Source organism: Ictidomys tridecemlineatus, chromosome 2 (genome assembly GCF_052094955.1).
Source record: "Ictidomys tridecemlineatus isolate mIctTri1 chromosome 2, mIctTri1.hap1, whole genome shotgun sequence".
Lineage (NCBI taxonomy): Eukaryota > Metazoa > Chordata > Mammalia > Rodentia > Sciuridae > Ictidomys > Ictidomys tridecemlineatus.
The window spans coordinates 160,854,897-160,875,711 of NC_135478.1; the positions used below are offsets into that span (position 1 = coordinate 160,854,897).

The following is a 20,815-nucleotide window of genomic DNA, read 5'->3' on the forward strand; positions in this document are numbered from 1 at the left end:
TAACTATGTGGTACTGAGAATTGAACTCAGGGAACCTCTACCACTAAGCTACTTCTGCAGACTCTGTTATTTTATCAGTTGATCAGGATCTCACTAAATTGTCCAGGTTGACCTCAGACATGTGATTCTACTACATCAGTCTCCTGAGTAACTGTGATCACAGGCTTCCCACAGCTGGGGCCATGTGGGAGGAGGGGTTCTTTTTTACAGTTAAATCCATTCTCTACTTTTTTTGTATTTGTTAAGAGTTGCTTTGAGGCATAATATGTGTCTATTTTAGAGAAGGATCCATGTGCTGCTGAGAAGGAAGTGTATTTGCTTGTTGAAGGATGAAATATTCTATACATGTCAGGTAGGTCAAAGTTATTGATTGTATTATTGATTTCTAAAATTTCTTTGTTCAGCTACAATTAATCCATTCGCTATTTTTGTGAATACAATGTGGTTTATTTAACAAGTCCTCTACTGATGGATATTTAGATTATGTATAATCTTTTGCCATTATAAATATCCTGTTCATATTGTCTTTAGTTCGTAAAGATTCTTAAAAGTTAAAGTGCTAAATCAATAGGTAAGTGCAAATTCAAATACGGTTTTCTTTTTTTGTGATGATATGGTGCTGCTGGGGATGGAACCCACGGCACTGTGCATGCTAGGTGTTTTAGTCAGCTTTTTATCTCTGTGACTAAAATACATGACAAGAACAACTTACAGGAGGAAGAATTTATTTTCTCCAAGATGAGGCAGAACCTCAGGGCAGAAAGATGTGGTAGAAGAAGGCTGCTTACTTCATAGTAGCTAGGAAGCAGAGAGAGAACGAGAAAGGAGACAGGGTCAAGATATCATCCAAGCCCAACCCCCAGTGGCCTACTTGCCTACAGTTACCACCCAGTAGTCCACTAATCCATCAAATGGATTAATCCACAGATGAGTTTACAGCTTTCATAATCTAATCTTTTCACCTCTGAACTTCTCTTCATTGCCTAACACAGGAACTTTTTAGGGGACATAAACATCCAAACCATAACACTGGGCGAGCACTCAGTCACTGAGCTACAGCCTCAGCCTGCAGATGTAATTTTATTATTTAACCCAAATGATCCCCAAATGTGCCACTTTGCACTCCCACTGGCAGTGACAACAGCACATTTTCCACAACCTCACCAACAGTGTTTCTTAGCAATTTTATTTTATTTTTTTTAAATTTTGCCAATCAGATGGGTAAGCTTTTAGATGCTTTTAAAATTAAATGCTTTTAATTCATTTTTATCTTAATAGAAGCAATATTAGGTAGGTTTTTAGGTATTCAAGGGCCATTAAAATTTGTTTTTCTTTTCTGAACAAATAATTCATGGCATTCACGTATTATGCCTTTTTTGTGTGTGGGGGGGATAGATCCAAAATAAGCTTTTATGTTCTTTTATTTTTTACATAGTTTAGAAACAATTTTTCTCAGTGTAGAAAAAAAATTAACTTCTTTTAGTGATCACAAAACATGTATTTATTGGGAAGAGCCAGCATCTCTGATGCCGCACATCTGATCCAGGAACATGGCAGCCTTCCTATTCCTGGGCTTCACAGGGCAGCTTTAACATTTTCCTGCTATCAAATTTTGCACATTTCTCTGTCCTCATTTAGCAAAACCACAACAGGATGCAGCTGAACATGGCTGGAGAAAAAGCCCACAATCATGCTGATTGATTTTCAAGTTCATTACCACAAACCTTGAATGGTGCCTTAGTGCCACCGGACAGTCACACTCACTGGTCCTTCCATCTCCAGCTGCCTGGACAACTTTCATGCCTTCTCCTCTCTCTTTTTCCTTTCTTCTCACTCAGCCAATTGTCTTGTTTTCTTTAAGAGAACAAACAAAACAACAACAAAATAAGTCAAAAGAATTTCTGATGTTTTCCCATAGGATAATACTGCCAGCCAGCCACCCAAACTGAAATCTGTCCACACACCAAGGAGGGAAGTAAAAATAAAAAATACCCTGTAGCTTTAGCATACCTAGGAGATAGTCAGTCATTGGTCAGTGTATGTGGGAGACTGGTTCCAGGACCCTGGAGAATACCAAAACCTTCAAATGCTCAAGTCCCTTCTATAAAACAATGCAGTATTTGCACACATCCCCCCCCATAAAGTCTAGATTACTTATAATACCTAATATAATGTAAACACTATGTCATTTAGGGAATAATGGCAAGAAAAAAACGTCTGTACATGTTTAGTACAGACACAATTTTTCTTTGGAATATTTTCCACCTGCAGTTGTTTGAACCTGTGTCTGCAGAACCTGTGGATATGAAAGACTGTACCGATTTCCATTGAGATGTCAGAAGAGAAGTAGAAATCCAAAAGAAACACTTGCCCCAGAGCGTACCCCAGAACACCAGGCTGTGAGGATTTCATGGGCAAGAGAAAGGAGTAGTGGGGTTTCAGTGGCAGCAGAGCTTCCAAACATCACTGGGGGTCACAGCAGCAAGACAGGGGGTGCACAGACAGGCCTCAGGCCCTGCCAGGGAAAGTTGGGTTTGATGTAAAGATGTGTGTTCTGTCTTGACCACTGCATATGGACTGGAGGACACCTGAGAATGTCTGGGAAACAGCAAGCACAAGGGTCGCCTTCTTACCCATGAGGCTGAGGGGAGATGTGGGGCCTAGTTTCCATGGCTGAGGCCTTTTTGTGTATCCAGTTGATGAGGTTGAATGTAAATAAGCCTAAAGAGGTGACACTCACACTGGGAAAACAAGACAAACACCAAGCAATTAATAACCTCGGCAGAATGATGCACCTGGTGTTTACTCCTGATGGTGATAACTTACCTAATTATGTAGCAGAGACAATTCAGAAATAGTATAGTATATAATAAGCCTCTAATCACAGGATTTAGTGGGTAAATTTAAAAGATGTTGCAGAACAGACAGATGTCATGAACTGGAGCCATTGGGTCATGGATATCTTGATAAAAAGTCAGGGGGTGTAAAGCTAGATTTTTATCTCTGGCATAAAAGCTGTTGAGGAGGCATTTGCCAAACCCACCTAAAAATGAGCAGGATGCGGGTGTACATCTTTGACCCATAAGAGTGTCTGACGTGTTTCCAGGAAGGTCTCAATTTAGCCAGCAGAGGGCAAGAGAACACAAAAACCATTCCAAGATTTATAGTCTTAGAAATGAATCAAAACTACAAATATGTATATCTTTGGGGGGGGGGGGTGACGGAGAAGCCATAAAAACAATTATGAATGTGCTCTTTTGAAAGAGTTTGTTTTAAAACTACATGTCTAAAGCAGAGACTGATTTTCATTGGCATTACAACAAATTCTTGTCTTTCTATTAAAAAGATCATAATTTCTTTAAATAGTGCACACATTTCTCTAGATCCTTAAATGCTTAACAAAAATATGAGAATGTCAGAATGATTCAATATAGCATTTTAAGAAACATTTGTATTTGAAGATCCCACAGAAATAAGGATAAAGTCCTGAAACTGTAATAAACACGTAGCAGTGAAACAGAAATAGACTTCTTTAGAGAATGTGAATCTAGCTGGGTGTGGTGGCACACACCTGTAATTCTAGCCGCTCTGGAGGCTGAGGTAGGAGGATTGAGAGTTCAAAGCCAGCCTCAGCAACAGTGAGGCACTTGAGCAACTCAGTGAGAACCTCTAAATAAAATACAAAATAGGACTGGGATGTCACCTATTGGTTGAGTGCCCCTGAGTTCAAACCCTGGCACCCCCACCCCCAAAAGTGAATCAACTGTAAATATAGTATATAATGACATTCATTAAGTGGGCTAATGATTCAATCAAGTAAGAAGGAAAGGAGGTAGGAAGAGTGAGAGAAAGAATTGCCCTTTCCAATAGGTAGAGGACAGGAACAATGTCAGACCTAAGCAAAATGCTGAGGCCAGTGGCCATGCGTCGGCTCCCTCCTCTGTCATCACTTGCTCCTTTCATGTCATGTCTTCCCCCACCCTCACCCTTGCTAAAAGTGTACTCACCGGTCAAATGATGCTTTGAACCTACAGATCCAGATAGAGAAATTGCAACAAGACTTCTCCAAGCATTTATAATGTGCTGTGTGGATGGGGGTGTGGCTCAGTGGTAGAACACTTGCCTGGCACACGTGAATCCCTGGGTCCCATTCCCAGCACCACGAAAAGAAAAAGAAAAAAAGTGCTGTCCACACTTAATTTGAAAATCTGCTGGACTGGAGGTATGAGAACAGGGATTCTGGCTTTAACACCGCTTTATGTGGGTAAAACCTCTCTGGTTCCACAGTTGTCTCAACTAAAAATAAAGGTTGGGTTTTGTTTGTTTGTTTGGGGGATACTGGGTATTGAACCCAAGGCCTGGAACATTCTAAGTAAGCACTCCTCTACCACTGAGCTACTCCTATTCCTTTTAAAATTTTATTTTGAGACAGGGACTTGCTAAATTGCCCAGGCTGGATTGTTCTTGAAATCTTCCTGCCTCAGGTTCCCAAGTAGCAAAATAAAGGTTTAAGCCTAGATGATCTCAAAGACTCCTACCTACTCAAAATTCCTAAGATACTATTCATTTTGTTCCAGGCTCAATAGTTTCCATCTCAGTTAATAATTGGATACTAGCCTCGATGAAGAACTCAGTGACTTAAGATAGGACTCTTGAAGCAGGGTGTTGTGTTGCACACCTATCATCCCAGCAGCTGAGGAGGCTGAGGCAGGAGGATTTCAAGGTCAAAGCCAGCCTCAGCAACTTAGTAGGGTCCTTTCTCCAAATTAAAAAAAAAAATGCTGGGAATATGGCTTAGTGGTTAAGCGCCCTGAGTTCAATCCCCAGTACAAAAAAAAAAAAAAAACTCTTAAAGATCACTCTAAGAAATTAATCTCTATAATTAGCATTTCAGACCTAAAAGCAGGTAATGAGGAAGTCCATTTCATTTCATTTCATATGCTAGATGGAGGATTTTATGTCCTTCAAAATACACCTTTAGAGGCCTGCTTTTACACAACCTTAGGTTTTAATGAACTGTATTCCTAGGGTGCTATGCAATCACAGTAACAACTAAGAATTAATGGAAGAAAGGAAGGCCACATTTTAATACTCCTCTAGGCAGTGGGGTGAAGCAGCATTACCTACTTACTACCAGATTATTGGACATCTGTATCAGCTGGAACATGTCAGCTCTAACAGAATGTTCAACTACAGAAGCTTCAGCCTGCAGGAACAAAAGCTTAGAACTAGACTCTTCCAGGTGTGGTCAGCTCTGGCTGGTATTGTCCACAGAATTAACATCACATGGTTTCAAAATGACTGCTGGATCCAGGCATAAAGTGGGTCCTGTGAGTGAGAAACACAGCTTTCTTCTCATGCAGCTCTTGTTCTTATTAGGAAGGGAAGTTTTTTTCCCCAACACACTTGCTCTTATATTTTATGGGCCATAACTAGGTCATGTGCCTTCTCCAAGACCCCTTCTCCTGGTTTAAATCAGCCTTGGTTCATGCCTTGGGGCTGCAGGGGTATACTCACAATTGCTTATTAATACCACTGGGCACATTGCTGCCAAAAAAGTGAAAGGGAAGCTTATTTTGTGGCCAATCAATCTTTTCTTTCAATAAGACTAGGGACAGTGTTTCTCTGCTAGATCAAAATAATAGCTGGATTTAAACCCAACCATGGCATGGAGAGGTATAAAATAAGAAACAGCTGTTGATAGAGATGATGACTCTTTTTTTTTCTTTCTTTTTTGTCTCATTGAATTGAAGTCACTTAACCTGAGGTAGTCTGATTTCTCTGCACACCAGGTTTTATAGATTTCCCTGGTGACAGTAATTTGTAAAGTGGTAATTGATTCACTACCAACTCACTGCTATTAATACAGGAGGAGAGTGTTTAATGCATTTTGGTGAATGAGAACCATAGAATAAGACTCAATGTGAAAATAGCTGGGTTTGCAGGGAGACATAGATTATGATCTAGGACACATGGTTTGCATTACAAACATTAGGAGACAAAAAAGCATATTTCTAAGACCCTTTATTCAGCACCATTCTATATTCCTAGGAATCTTTGGACCTGAGGGAAGATTAATATTTAAGAATAATTTGTAATGGCTTGAATAGAGAATATGGTAATAAGGCCAAGGTCAAGGACATGACCTTGTTTAGATTAGATTTTGTCACTGTTCCAAAGCCAAGCATATGCTACAGTCTCATCCAACCAGCATTGGCATCAATCATTCCCTTGATTACACGGAATCTGGGGAAAAGAGTAAGACTACATTAGCAAAACATCCCAAATGGAGGGGGGAAATCCAATTCAAATATATACACCCAATGATAATATCTTTTTTTAAAATATCTTTTTAGTTATAGATGGACACAACATCTTTATTTATTTATTTACATTTATGTGGTGCTGAGGATCAAACCCAGTGCCTTATGCATGCGAGGCAAGTGCTCTACCACTGAGCCACAACCCCAGACCCACCAATGATAATATCTTCAGATCATATTGTCTGTACACATTTCAAATAAATTTAAATGAACTAAAGAAGGTATTTTGAAGTGTACATGTTTTCTTTCCTGTTTTTCACATCTCCCCAATTCAATGAAGTTCTAAAAGATTAAAATGCACATTAATACCAGGTTCCAAAAGGAAGTCTGACATCCGAGCCTCAAACAAAACCATTGTTTGTTTCATTTTCAATGTGTCATAAGGAAGAGCAGACTCTGGCTTCTAAAACTCCTTTCTATTTGTGGGAAACCAGATATCCAGTGAACCAATGGGGGAAACACACACATGTGTTTTCCTTCTTTTGTCCCTGCTACTGCAGAATCATAGACAAAAGTCCGAATCTGGAGTTTAGGAGTTTTGTCTATGATTGCCTGGATTTTTCTACTTAAGCAATCTAGGTTCATTTTTAAATATGCAAGCAGCACCCAGCTTATTTTTCCTATCTTCCCCCACCCCTGCCTTTTCTCACTTGATTTAAGTCCATTATGTTCATCAGTTGAAGCTATTACAATAAGATCCCAAAGACTCGACATTTATTTCTCACAGTTCTGGAGGCTGTTAGGTACAATGGCAAGGTACTGGCCAGTTATGTTCTGACTAGTATTTTCTGGATTTGCCAATGGCTGCACTTTTACCACATTCTCACATGGCAAAGAGACAGAAGGGCACCAATCCTGTTTATGAGGCTCTGACCCCAAGACCTAATCACCTCCCAAAGAGCCCACTTCCAAATAGGGGTAGGGTCTCAACATATAACTGTGGGAAAGACAAAACATTCAGCCTATGGTACCCACCATGTGAGTTTTAACAAACTTAATTTCCACCTTTTCTCCTCTGTTGCTTAGTTCATTGTGTTTCTCTTGCCCTTCTGTGGAAAGGAGAGTCTGTGTTGGACAGGCTGCCGGATTATTCCCAGGGCAGTGGTTGGAGATATGTCCTTGGGAAGACTTTCTTGGCAGACAAACAAGACGTATCTGTCCATTTCTGCAGCAGCCCAATAGAGTGCAGCACCGCACTGCTCACTTCCTCCTGGGACGGAACTCTCTGTGAGTTGTCCAATTAATTTCTTCTTTTCATTCTTTTGAAATGCATAACACGGTTCATTCTCGGCTTCTATCTGTTCAAGAATTTACAGCCAGAACTTTAGACAAAAGGATTTTAATTGCATGCTGATAAAATGTCAAAACTATTGTGCATAAAGTAACTGTGACTTTTTTTTTATTTAACTATGTGTCCAGGATTATGGAATAGATTTGGCCTGTGAGTGAAATTCATTTTGTAACCCATCAGAAAATCTTCAGCCTATGAGCCAGTTCTTATAATCTCCTTTAGAAGTCATTAGACCATGCCTTTCTACCTTTGGGATTGCAAAATAATACAATATGCTAAAATGAGTGGTGTGCAAATTTAAGTAGAAGTAGTGATTTTTACCTCCCTGTGAAAATCTCAGTGATGAGTACGGGTTCTTATTTGGGAAAGTTGCTTGTTTCACAGAGCACTGCTGTGCATACCTTCTGTTAAACCACAAAGAGCTGTTCTAGAAGGTCACCTTCTCTCACAAGCGTTTCCACATTACAAGCAAACACCCAGGGAAGACAACAGGATGTGACTTGACTTTTAAGATCATCCAATGAAATAAAAAAAGGTTTGCTCCAAGTTAAGGCAGGGGTATTTCAACCAAGGCATGGGCTATTCTCCTTGGTACCCAGAATAATCAAGGTGGGCTACGGAGTTTCTAGAACAATGGTGAAGACACAAGCAGGATACCTAAAAAACACAAAATCATCTTTGAAAAAGGAAATTGTCATTTCTTTTGAGTTGAGACAAGTTCTCTGGGGGAGCAGAAAGATACAAAAAGTTCAAGGCATTTGTCACCAACCTAAGCATAAGAGATATTTAAGAATATTTCCATGTGAGGTGGAACAAGTCCTCTTCAGTCACTTGCTTCCTCTTCTGACTCTTCTCTAGTTCGTGTTTGCCTCCAATTCCAAAAACCTGCTCAACAAGTCTAAAGTTACAAAACAGAAGCAAATGCCCAACTTTTCTCATTACCAAACCACAAGACTCCTACTGTTGGGTTCTTTCACAGGGAGCCTAGACTCCTTGAGGGTCCTTCCTCCTAGACCCTCCACAGGTTGCTGAAGCTGCTTCCTTATTCTGGTTAATGGGATCTCAGATGAGCCTCCACATCACATAACTGCACTCCCTGACTTTACAGGCACTGGGTGTTATGTGCCCCCACAGACAGGGGCTGTTCCTCCCTGCCTATGTGTACTCCTCAAGTTGTCAATGCAACTAAAAGCGAAAAGAAGGTCTAGCTGTCCATGCAAGATCAAGTTAAATGTTTAAATAAGCTTCTTTATTGAAGTTTAGCATACATACAAAAAGTTTTTAAAATTATTAAGAGTGAAGAAATACTGTCAAGGAGACTGGTCAAAGAAAACTTTGAAAAAAGGAGCTGTCAGCCTACAGTGAAATGTCTCAGAGGAAGAGATGCCAGGGAGGGGTCTGACATAGGACTCCTAGAGTTTGAAGTGTCAAAAGATAAAATCACAACAAATTTAGTTTGTTTTTAACTAACTTTTTTTTTTTATGAGATGGAGTCTGACTGTTTTGTTCAAGCTGGTGGGCTAGACAAACTTGTGGGCTCAAGTGATCCTGCCTCAGCCTCCAAAGTAACTGGAACGATAAGCAGGTGCCACCGTGCCCATTTCTAAAGATATTAATTGGCTTTTATTTGCAGTTTTAGAATCAGGCAACAATTATTCCATAAAATAGAATGAGTGTTTTGTTTTTGTTTTATGGTACTGGGGAGTCAAAGAATGAAAGTGTTCGGATGAGCTGAGCAGAGGAGTTTGGCTGTATAGGCAGAAAAGGGTTGAAGAAAGCAGAAACAACAAAAAGCAGGTTGATCATCTTTATCTTTATCTTTCATGATAAAGTTTAAAGCAGAGGAGATAGCATGCCAGCTAAAACTGGCTTGTCTGAGGATATGGCTATTCCTCCCTCTCTCTTGCTCTCTCTCCTGATCTCTGAAGGTCAGATAAACAGCTCAGCCTGGTGGCATAGATTGTCACTGTGAGCAACTCCATTTTGGTTTGGTTTGTTGGGCCTAATGCCACAGCTCAGTCCAAACCAATGGCTTCTTGTACATTTTATTTAAGAGCATAGAAACGGGTACCTGTTATCTCCTGGGACTGGCCAGAACAAGAACAGAGAACTACAATGGATGCAAGCAGCACTTCTAGCAGTGGACAAGGGTGCTTGTTTCCCATGGGCCAAACTGACACTACAGAGGGTCTTCAGGCTATGATCATCTTCACAGGACCCTGCTCAAGAGGACTCCTGCTGGGATGAGAAGGGTGAGTTCTCTGGAATAGAACCTGAGAGGGAGTCATCAGAAATCAGACAGTACAATACCTGGGTCAGAAAACAAGTCTAATGAGAAGTCTCTTGGATAGCAGGTGTCCTCAGAAATGCCTCAGGCTGGCATGCAGGCACTCTCCAAAACAAAAGGCATTTGATATCTAAGAACTACAGACAGTATCAGCTAAGCTAAAAGGCAGGATGCTCTTTGCCTGCCATTCTGTTCCACATCAAATCCTAGAAAGACCAAATGTCCCTCCCCAGTGCTTCTCTGCAGAACTGCAGGTCAGGGCTGGGTACAAGGGTGAAAGTAGAAATATGAAGTGAAGGCATCATCTGGGCTAGATTCTTTAACTGCCTGGAAACAAGACTGTTGTAAGAGAACTGAGGGAGACCAGAGACAGATGGTGTGTGTCCAAACATCTTCAGAGCAAGAAAGGAAAATCTGAGGGAGCTCATTCCATATACAGTTATATATAAGTTGACTATTCAAAGTCAATGAAAATAAGACTATTGGACACCACAAAGTTGCTGTGCAGCCTGGGGCTTCTTGATTCTTAGGCAGGAATTTGAGTGAGATGGAGAAGCTTTTTAATTAAAGTCAGAAGAGCAGGGTATCATCAAGTTCTATCTGAAACTTCAAAGCAGGAAAGATTTAAAATGACAGCTTGGATGTCCTAATTGTCCTAAAATGGCAGAGTGTTGAATATAGTGTAGGTTCTCTCCAGAAGCTTCTTAAGTGGGAATCATCTGCCTCGTGGGTTATCACTTTCTACTCAGCCATATCACACTGCACCTAGAGTCCAAAATTTCATTGCAGGGGCCTCTGTGTCAAAGGCATGTAACCCAAAACTAATATAAGAATTGTGAACAGGAGAAAGAGGAGATTTGACACCTGCTATGTTGAGTTTGAAAGAGACTTCAGAAGTCCATTTTGAGAGCTATGACCTGAATCCCAATAGAAGTCATTGTGTGTGCCTCCAGATGGGCATACCCAGCCGCTGTGTGGGCATTAAGGTGGGTTTTGTTAGGAATCTTTTATTTTTTTCTTTGTATTAACCTTTTTATCAAAGTGACTCCTAGATGTCTTTTCAGAGAGACAGTTTCCCTAAAGCTTAATGGGCTAGGTCATTCCCATTGGGGAGTTCCCTCTCCTTGAAATTTCCAGTGTCAGCGAGTAAATGATTTCTTACATTTGAAGTTAGATCTCAAAGGTGGGCTGAGAGGAAAGTAGAAAATGTAATTGCATGTGTTAGAGCCTTGTTCTCCTTGGTCTGCATTTTAAGGAAGATAAATGTTCAGAATTAGCATGCAAAAGTGAATGAGAGGGATTATAGCTTCCAGTCCATGATGAGGTTGGCCAGAGAGGTAGGGAAAAAGCTTAGTAAATCTAAACAGGCCAAACAGAATTTGATTTAATGATTTTAAGAGTTTGTTTCAAGGTCCCTTAATTTCCACATTTCCTGTTGATCTTAACTGGGATTTTGAATGTTCCTAAAGGCACATGTGTTGAAGGCTTGATGCCCAACCATGACACCATTGGGAAGTGGTAGGACCTTTACTAAGTGGGGCCTAGTAGAAGGGAGGTGGGTCCTTGAGGGTTTTCCCTAGAAGAGAATATTGAGATATGGGGACCCTGACTTCTTCCTGTTTCTGTTTCCCCACCCTCCCTCTCTCTTCTGTCTCTCTCTCTCTCCTGTTCTTCTTCCTAGCTGCCATAAGTGAACAGGCTTCCTCTGCCATGCATTTCTACCATGATGTACCATGCTGCCACAGGTCCAAAGCAACAGGGCCAAGTAACCATGCACTGAAACCTCTAAACCATGAGCCAAAGTAAAATTTTCATCTTTTAAAGTTTATTTATCTCAGGAATTTGTTACAGCAATGGAAAGCTGATTAACACACTCCATATAACCAACTTGGAACTCCCAAGGGATATGGGGGTTTCTGGTCTCATGTCTTCTTGGCCTTTGAGGGCAAATGGCAAAAATAACAAAGCAGAGACCTTTTGGAGTATACAACTGATTTGTTTTTCTCGTGAGTCATTCAACATCTTCAGGATTTCTTTATTGAAAACTGTGGGGCACAGTTTTAAAATATAAGCACATAAGACCAAAACTCCTTGGTGATAGTTCTGTGAAGTAATATCTGAAATCTCACATTCCTCTAAGAGCTTTGCCTCCCACTTCTTGTTCTTATTTTTCATAGCATCTGTAGCATATCTCAAGAGTAGGCATAAAAAATAAACTCCTTCCATGCTCTTTAGAAGACTCCTTTCACACCCTACAAGGAAGATTTACAGCGGCAATGTAAAATGGGCCATCCATCCTAACTAATGTTCTGTCTTCAGGTGCAAGGGTGACCCACCACCATTGCTACAGGAACTCTGAGCTGATTTACTTTTCATTGGTAGCAGTGAGAAGTTTAAACTGATCCATTCAGCACTCTCATAATGAGTATATTTTGCAAAGCAGCCAGCTAAGCTTAGAAGTGTAATCAATCCCTGGAGGAGAACAAATCCACATGGATAAAGAACAATAATTATAAATAACATTTATTAAATTCTTGATATGTGCCAGCCTAGTGCTTTATTCACATGCATAACTGCATTTAATCATTACAGTAGCTTAACGAGATAAGAACTATCATATCTCTCCTTGCCAAGAATGAGGAACCCAAGGCCCAGAGAGGTCAGGTGTCTATTCCAAAGCCAAACAGCTTACAAGGCTACCATCTGGTGCTGCCCAGCAGGACGGTTGTTTTGCACTAATTAACACTGTGTTCCCAGTAATGGTACTTGCCACACACACCAGTTTGCTATGATATATGCAACTCTAAAATTTCCCCAAATGCCTACCCTTTCTGCCAAGTATTTAACCTTCTGAAAACAGCATAACAAAGATGGGTGAGTCTGATTTTGTCAATGAAAATCTTGAGAGTGAATTCGAGGTGCCAGTTCATATTTCTGAATGTGTACTGTCCTGTTTGACTCTTCTTCAAGTGACAACTAAAGCTGTATCTTAAGAATGGGTCAGTTATCAGTTCCGTGATTTTTCTTTTTAAAGCAAATGAAAAGTCCAGATGTGTTCAATCCAGACTGTAATTGAGTTCACTGCTGAATTTCCTCTGAAGATGATATATTTTTTCCTGCCTTACAAGGCCCATTCTTCCTTCGCTGCTGGTTGGATTCTGGCAACATTCACCCCAAGTACTAAGCCAGTCTCCTCACTCTGCCCGTGTGAGGATTCATTCTTTCCTGAAATCTCCCACTGTCCATGTCACCCAACCTGGGCTTGGGGTGGGGAACTGGCACCACTTTAATCTTTTATTTTTTGGTACTGAGATTGAGCCCAGGGACACCTAACTACCGTGTCACATCCCCAGACTTTTTTATATTTTATTTAGGGACAGGGTCTCGCTAGGTTGATTATGGCCTCACCAAATTGCTGAGGCTGGCTTTGAACTTGTGATCCTCCTACCTCAGCCTTCTGAGCTGTGGGGATTACAGGCATGTGCCACCGCACCTGGCAGAATCAGGCCTATTAAAATCAGATTTCTGCAACAAGGTGGAATAAAAGACAAGCCATTCGGGTCAGGTTGCTATACTTAGGGTAGGGAAATCTAGGTTTAAGAGAAACAAGTTTTGAAGAATTTAATGTTGGTGGGGCCTATAGCCAGTACAAAAGTGAAAATTATCTTTTTTCTTGTTTTATAATGTTCTGTTAAAATTAAAAGGAAAAATACTAATTATAATAAGTAATTATCAAACATTTCTATCATGATGAAAACATATCCCACAAAATTTACCATCTTAACGATTTTTAAGGGTACAAAATAGCAGTGTTAACTGTATGCACCTTAATGCACAGTAGATCTCTGGACCTTTTCCTTCTTGCAAAACTGAAACAGCAACTCCTTGTTTTCTGTACACTCAGCCTGTGATAACCATCATTTTACTTTCCATTTCTGATGGTTTGACTGCTTTAGATACATTATATAAGAGGACTCTACTAGGTAGGGCTGGGGCTGTGGCTCAGTGGTAGAGCACTTTCCTAGCATGTGTGAGGCACTAGGTTCGACTCTCATAAGTGAATAAAATAAAAGTTTATTAACATCTAAAAATAAAAAAAGAGGACTCATCCAATATTGGGCTTTTTGTGACTGACTTATTTCACTTAACATAATTTTCTGAAGATTCTTTCATGTTGTAGCATAACTAGCAAAACATTAAATCAACTACATAAAGCTGATGTTTTAACTTAGTTCTTAAAAATGTTATTAACTCTCAATGTTTTCATAAAAAAAAAATTACAATATTTCCCAGACATGCAAATGAGCTCTCCAGAGTTCCTTTCAAAGAGAAAAGTCTCCATGAAGTATGTAGTTATCTGCAGCCTCCAGGCAAGGCAAATCTAGAATTTGCCTGCATGTGCAAGCTGAGGCTATACTCTTTCCAGTAAACTCTTGTTAACAGGCTTCAAAGCAGGAGCACAAGGGCCTAACCATTTCTATTTAACACAAGACTTCTGTACTGGTGATATTTGCTCCTGAGATCCTTGTGAGGTTAGCCAAGAATTTCTCAGGGCTGTATTGCAGTCCAAGGCTCTGTTCGCCCCAATTCCCTTCTTTCTTCTTCCTTCTCTTTCTCCATTCACAGGTGTCAGATCTGCATTGTGGTCTGAGGTTTTTTCAGCACACTGCTGACCCCTCTTATGATTGTCTTTTTTAGGCATTTTCCAAATCAACCTCTTGAAATTCTGACATGGAAAATTATTTTTCTTGCAGAAACCTCAGTGGAAAGGTCTTATAATACAGGGGTATTAGGTAGAATCCTCAAAAGTGGGCCACATTAGCAGTGGGGCTAGATTATCCCTATCCTGAAATCAATTCTCGACCTACCCTAACAAAAATTAAAGAGAAAAGTGAAAAATTCTAACTGGTTTCATAAAACTGTGAGCCCAAACTAACTGTAACATTATTGAAAGGAATACAATAAAACCAAACATTCAAAAATGTAAATTTCACAATGTCCAACATCCAATCATAAATTACTAGGCATGCAAAGAAGCAAGAAAATGTTCTCATAATCAAGAGAAAAAGAGTATTTTAAACAAACCCTCTAGAACCAGAAGTGAAAAATATTTGTTACACTATACTAGAAAACTATCCATGGAGCTCAGGGACAAAACAAACAAACAAATATACAAAAAAAGCTCACAGAGCATCAATGATTGTAAGCAATATGTCAAGGAATCTAAAATATGCATAATTAGAGTCTCAGAAGAAAAGGAGAGATATCTGAAGACAGTAAAATAAAAATTTTTCCAAATTTGATAAAAACTTCACAGATTTAAGAATCACCCCCAAAATCCCAAGTGGAATACACAAAAAGAAAATCATATTGATACAAATTATGAAATAGTATGCTCACACACACACACACACAAAACACTTCCTACATTTTAGAAACTGTATATAACATTTACCCAATCTTGTCAAATATAAAATCAGCCAAATAAAGTTTATATTTTTGTTCATAGGCAAAAAAGAAAAAAATTGAGAGAAATGGGAATGAGGTTACTATTTAATTCACCAAAAGAGAATTTGCTAGATGAAATGTATTGAACCTATAAAAAAAATAATATGTAGATTTTATAGGCTAAGTACCTGCAAGTAGGTCATGAAACCTAAATGATATTAAATACTTTCTAGACTATATTCACAGGATCTCACTTCCTTAATACCCAACATGAGTTTACTATGGGAAACAAAATAATTTATTAAAATTAAGACCATCTGACAGTCATTTCAAAAATGGAAAACTCCAATGCCATTGACATAGGAAGCCTCTGTGATAGCCCCTGATGATGCCCATTGTCTGTTGTTTATGGCTTTGTATGATCCCTCCATCTGAGTGTGGGCTGGGCTTTTTGGCTCACAGGTAATGAACAGAATATGGTAGGCATGATAATATCTTGCTTTTGAGATTAAGTTATCAAAAAGAAAAAAGGACTGGCTTTTCTCCCCACACTACCTTCCCCCAATGGGTCCTATGGAAAGATAGCTGCCATGCCATGTGTTAGCCCTGTAGAAAAACCCAATTGTCAGGAAATTGAGAACTGCAAATAACCACAAATGAGCTTCTGAGCAGACCCCAGTATCACCATTGGTTGAGCTGTTAGATGAAACTACAACCTCAGTCAATAGCTTGACTGGAACTTTAAGAGACAGTTGGAGCCCACCCAACTGTGCTAGTCAGATTTCTGTTGCTATGACAAAATACCTGAGAAAACCCACTTAAAGTAGGAATTATTTATTTTGGCTCATAGTGTCTGAAGTTTCAGTCCATGATTGAGTTGTTCCACTACTATTGATCCATGGTGAGGTGGAGCATCATGGCTGAAAGAGTGTGGCTTCCTGTAGCAGCCAGGAAGTAGAGAGAGTGAGGAAGTGGTTAGAGATAAGAAGTATCTTTCCAGGGCATGTCCCCAGGGATCTGCTTCCTTGGCCCCACCTCCTATACTTTCCACTATCTTCCTATAATGCCATCAAATATGAACCAACCCATGGGTCAATCCACAGATGAGGTCAGAGCCTGTGAACATCACTGCACTGGGGACCAAGCCGTCAACACATGAGCCTTTGGGGGACATTCCAGATCTAAATCACGATACCGATGAAAGCATGTTTAGATTTCTGACTCATATGAATTTATTTTTTAAGCCTTTAAGGGTTGGGAAAAATTGTCACACAGCAACAGATAATGGTTATTTCAACCATTCATCAGTTTAAAAATCTCATTCATGAAAAAGTGCTGAAGACCCTTTCTACATAATAGAGGGGAAGAGAAGCTGGCTAACATCTTTGTGCACGAGGGTATTTTTATGGATCCATCAACAAGTGACAAACTATGACACATAGATTTAAAATTCAGCCTCATGTATGATTCAGCAACGGGCAGTATAGTACGGAGTCTATCAGGAACTAAAGCAACACCTTTATTACTAAACTCTCATTACCATTTTTATAATCTTATGGAATTTTTATGTTCTATCAAAAGTGTTCCGGAGCAATATCTTTAATTGTGTATGTTAAGTTCAAGTTAAATAACGTTCTGCCCACACAAATGGGTAAAATTACATGATGACCCACTAATTGTCCCCTTGAGCAGACTTGCCACAACCCTTTGGCCATCTGGATAAGACAGTATCTTTGGGACTAATAACCTAGAGCTCCCTGGGACCTAATAATTATAATAGACTAATATATAGAACTCCTGCTGGCTAAATAATAATATTTGTGGTGCAGCCATGAGACCAAGGGAGATAATGATTAAAATCACATCAGTAGAACAGTTTAAAGTTTATAATATTACCTGTCATTCACAGTAATATTTCTCACAAAAAATCTTGAGTGCTAGATGTTATTTTTATTATAAGCCCCTTTCACCTTGTGGTTTGGTTTTGTTGTTGTTTGTTTGTTTGTTTTTGTTTTTGTTTTGTCATGTTATCTAGGACAGGATTCAGGGTTTGGATAATTCTAGAAATCAAGAAAAATTTGCCAGAAACAGAGTAGTTGTTGATTCCCTAAGTCATGAAATACCTGAGTAAAATGTAAATAGTTCCATCATCATGAGAAAAATCCTATTATCCTACCGCTTTCCCAGCCTACCCCTGGCTGGACCTTGAGATTGTTTCTATTCCACATTAATTAAGACACTTTTTTTTTTAAAGTTGCTTTATTCTAGCTTAATGAGCCAAAATCTCTGAGCCAACGGCTACCTTTCCTACCAGCCCCATAAACAAAATTGACCATATCTGTTATGGGAAAAGACCAGCCAATGACATGGTAATGAGCGCCTCCTGTGGAATTTCTATCTCCTGCAGAAATTTATGGCCTCGTTCTCGGCAGCATCATAAGCCTCCTAGAAAAAGAAGCAGTAGGTAGTTTATTTCTGTCTGGAAATTGATGCGTAGCCAGGGGTAGCATGTGCACATTCACATCTGCCTACAGCAGGATGTAAAATGTGTCCATGAATCAAACATAATTCCAGTATTTTTACGTCGCAGAGTCAGGACCTGCTGTGCGAGGCCAGTTTTTATGGCTGGGCTGCACTCAGCTGGAACACGTGCCTTGCTCCGGCGCTGCCTTATTTCCTGGTCTGGATCTTCTCCACAGGTTCTTTTGGCTCTAATATTGTGAGATTTTGGACCCATGGAGTTGGTATTAGGAGTCCACCTTAAACTGTAGAAGCCTTGTGTTGGAGCCTTGTGTCATCTGATGTTTCTCATGGTGATTTGAGTGAGGAGACACATGGAGGAATACTACAGTATAGCTCAGACCAGCAAGGGGTCACCAAAACTAGTTTTATAAAAGGCAATACCTGAATGAAAAAGAAAACAGGTTACAGAACAACATGTTGTTTTTTAATATTTTGTTTTAGTTGTAGTTGGATACAATGCCTTTATTTTATTTTTATGTGGTATTTAGGATCAAACCCAGCATGTCCTAGGTGAGTGCTCTACCGCTGAGCCCCAACCCCAGCCCCAGAACAACATGTTTTGACAGAGATCACAAGTGGTGTCTCAACTTCCTTTCTCCTTTGTTTCTTTGATACTGGAACTCCTGATTTTAAGCTGAGCACATAGCCATCAGAAACAATATTTCTTAGTAGCTTGCCAAGAGATATGGTCACATGTTTATAAGTTCTGGCCAATAAGATGTAAGCACAAGGCATTATGTGCAACATTTGGAAAGTGTCCTGCCGACTGGAATGCAGATAAGAAGACTGGAGCACAAGTAGCCATCCTGAACCATGAAGTAGAAATGATATGTGAAGGTTGGCAGAGCAACATGATAGAGGATCCCTGATTCCTAACACCATGGAATGTTAGAGCAGCCCAGCACTATCACTAAACTTTATTACATGATAGAGAAATAAAATGCTGACTTGTTTAAATCATCACAATTTTGGATTTTCTATCACCAAAGAGTCTCACTGACAAAGTAGGTACATTTGTATCCCACTTTAATAAAATTATATAGCTATTCATGCTACATGTGTGTGCACAAGTGCTTATAAAAGTTAGGGGGGTGTCGGGTCCGGCCACTGATTTCCTTGTAGGAAATTGCGTCCTTCCCACCGTCCCTGTGGGATGGTCAGTACAGGTGCTATTCTGTCTTGGTGGACTCAAGGGGGTTCCTGGAGATTCATTTCACCATGTCCTTCTTTTCACTGTCCTGTTTCACTGAAAGACAAGTGAGAGCTCCTTAAAGCTCAATCCTACATGCTCTCCATTTCTTGACCGTGCTCCCTCACAAAGGAACTGACCATCTGAACCAGCTTCAGCTACATCTAGAAACAGATGATTCACAAAATACACATCCAGCCCGGCCCTCCTGTTTGAATTCTGCACCTATGGGTTGGTCAGCACTCTGGTGGAAATGGGTGACACACTCAGATTGGGACAATAGGAGGGGGTAGGAGAGATGATAAGGGGTCATGTGGTATTCTGGAACTAGCAAGAGCACAGCCAGAACCTGGAAAAAAGAGAGGGGTGCGGTGGGAAGAGGGGTAGGTGAGGAGAAGATGGCTGATGAGAGCCTTAGTCTATGGTTCAAGGACACAGCCAGCCCGCAGCAAGCCCTGCAGGATGGGGACCAGGAAACAGACACACGCTGCACCCAAGCCTTTCCTCCTGGCTTCCTGCTGGGGTCCTCTACTGAACTCACTCAATCTGAAGCCAGAGTTGAAGGAAGTTCGCTGAGGCAGGCCAGCCTCCCAGGGCCCAGAGCAGGGTGGAGAGGGTGGAGAGTAGGTCTGCAGGGATGGATGTTTGCAGCACAACCCACACATCTAGCTGCCTGCTAAACAACTTTGTTTGGAGTGGTGAGGGAGAGGATTGAACCCAGGGACACCCTACACTGAGCTACAGTCCAGGACTGTATGTTGAGACAGAGTCTGGCTAAGTTGCCCAGGCTGGCCTCAAACTCACCAGTCTCCTGCCTCAGCCTGCTAGTGGTGGGGATTGCAGGCATGCACCACCACAACCTGGCTACTGAACACCTTTAGACGTCTTGCACACCTCAGTCAACATGCCCTAAACCAAACCATTCATCTAGCCCCTCTCTGGATTCAGCCAGTCTCATTGTCTTTTACTGTCTCCAGTCTTAGGAAATGGCACCATCACCAATTTATTTGTGCAGGAAAAGAACCTGGAAGTGATTCCTGTTCTCTGTCTTTGCCTCTCTACCCACAGTGAGTCTACAGTCAAGTTCAGATAATTTTACGTAATCGAAATTCAGCAAAACAAAACTGGCCCTCTCCTGGCACTTGGATTCCTGAGAAGAAAGGGAAGAAAGGCAGGGGGTGGGGGAGGATGCCTTCCCCAGTTGCCAGATCACTGGCCATTGGAAGTTTTCTGCTTTTCTTTAATCCCATGAGCTCACCATTATTCTTTCAGTAAAGCCTCTTTTGATTTACTGAGAATTTCTGCTGCTTGAACAAGAGCCTTAAAGAATAAAATAAAATTGCTCATTAGGAACCTAACTGAACAAGCACTTTATTCCATAAACACGTCAGAACCTATAGGACATATGATACTATTCTCTATTTTTAAAATATCTTTTCCAAAAAGAAGCAATAAGAGATAATTTTGTTAATGTAAGAATGTAAAGCAGTGCTACAGGTAATGCAGTCAGAAGCCTGCATCTCTGTATTGGCAATGGGCATCTCTCTTAAGAGAGTTCAGGGGTGATTTGTACTTTGGGTCTTTGGTCACCATGTTTTCAACTACGTGAGTCCACATCACTTTTGTACCTGGGGTTTTCCAAGTAAACAGTCATCACAGAGGACTCTGATACAGGTGATCCATAGGTCACGCTTGGTATAATTCCACCTAGGAGAGTAAGCACTTCAAGAATGAAAGCCATATTTCATTTACAT

General features: G+C 40.4%; 1 protein-coding gene across 1 annotated transcript in view; it reads right to left on the minus strand.

The window, feature by feature from the left end:
* Nucleotides 1-708: 708 nt before the first annotated feature.
* Znf277 (zinc finger protein 277) overlaps nt 709-20,815 on the minus strand; it is a 192,088-nt gene continuing 171,981 nt past the window's right edge. Inside the window, exons 12-13 of the mRNA XM_078040065.1 lie at nt 1,725-1,854; nt 709-798 (exon numbers count right to left, since the gene is read on the minus strand). Of these exons, the coding sequence (XP_077896191.1) occupies nt 1,761-1,854 (94 nt within the window). The 3' untranslated portion in view covers nt 709-798; nt 1,725-1,760. The remainder of the gene's footprint in view (nt 799-1,724; nt 1,855-20,815) is intronic.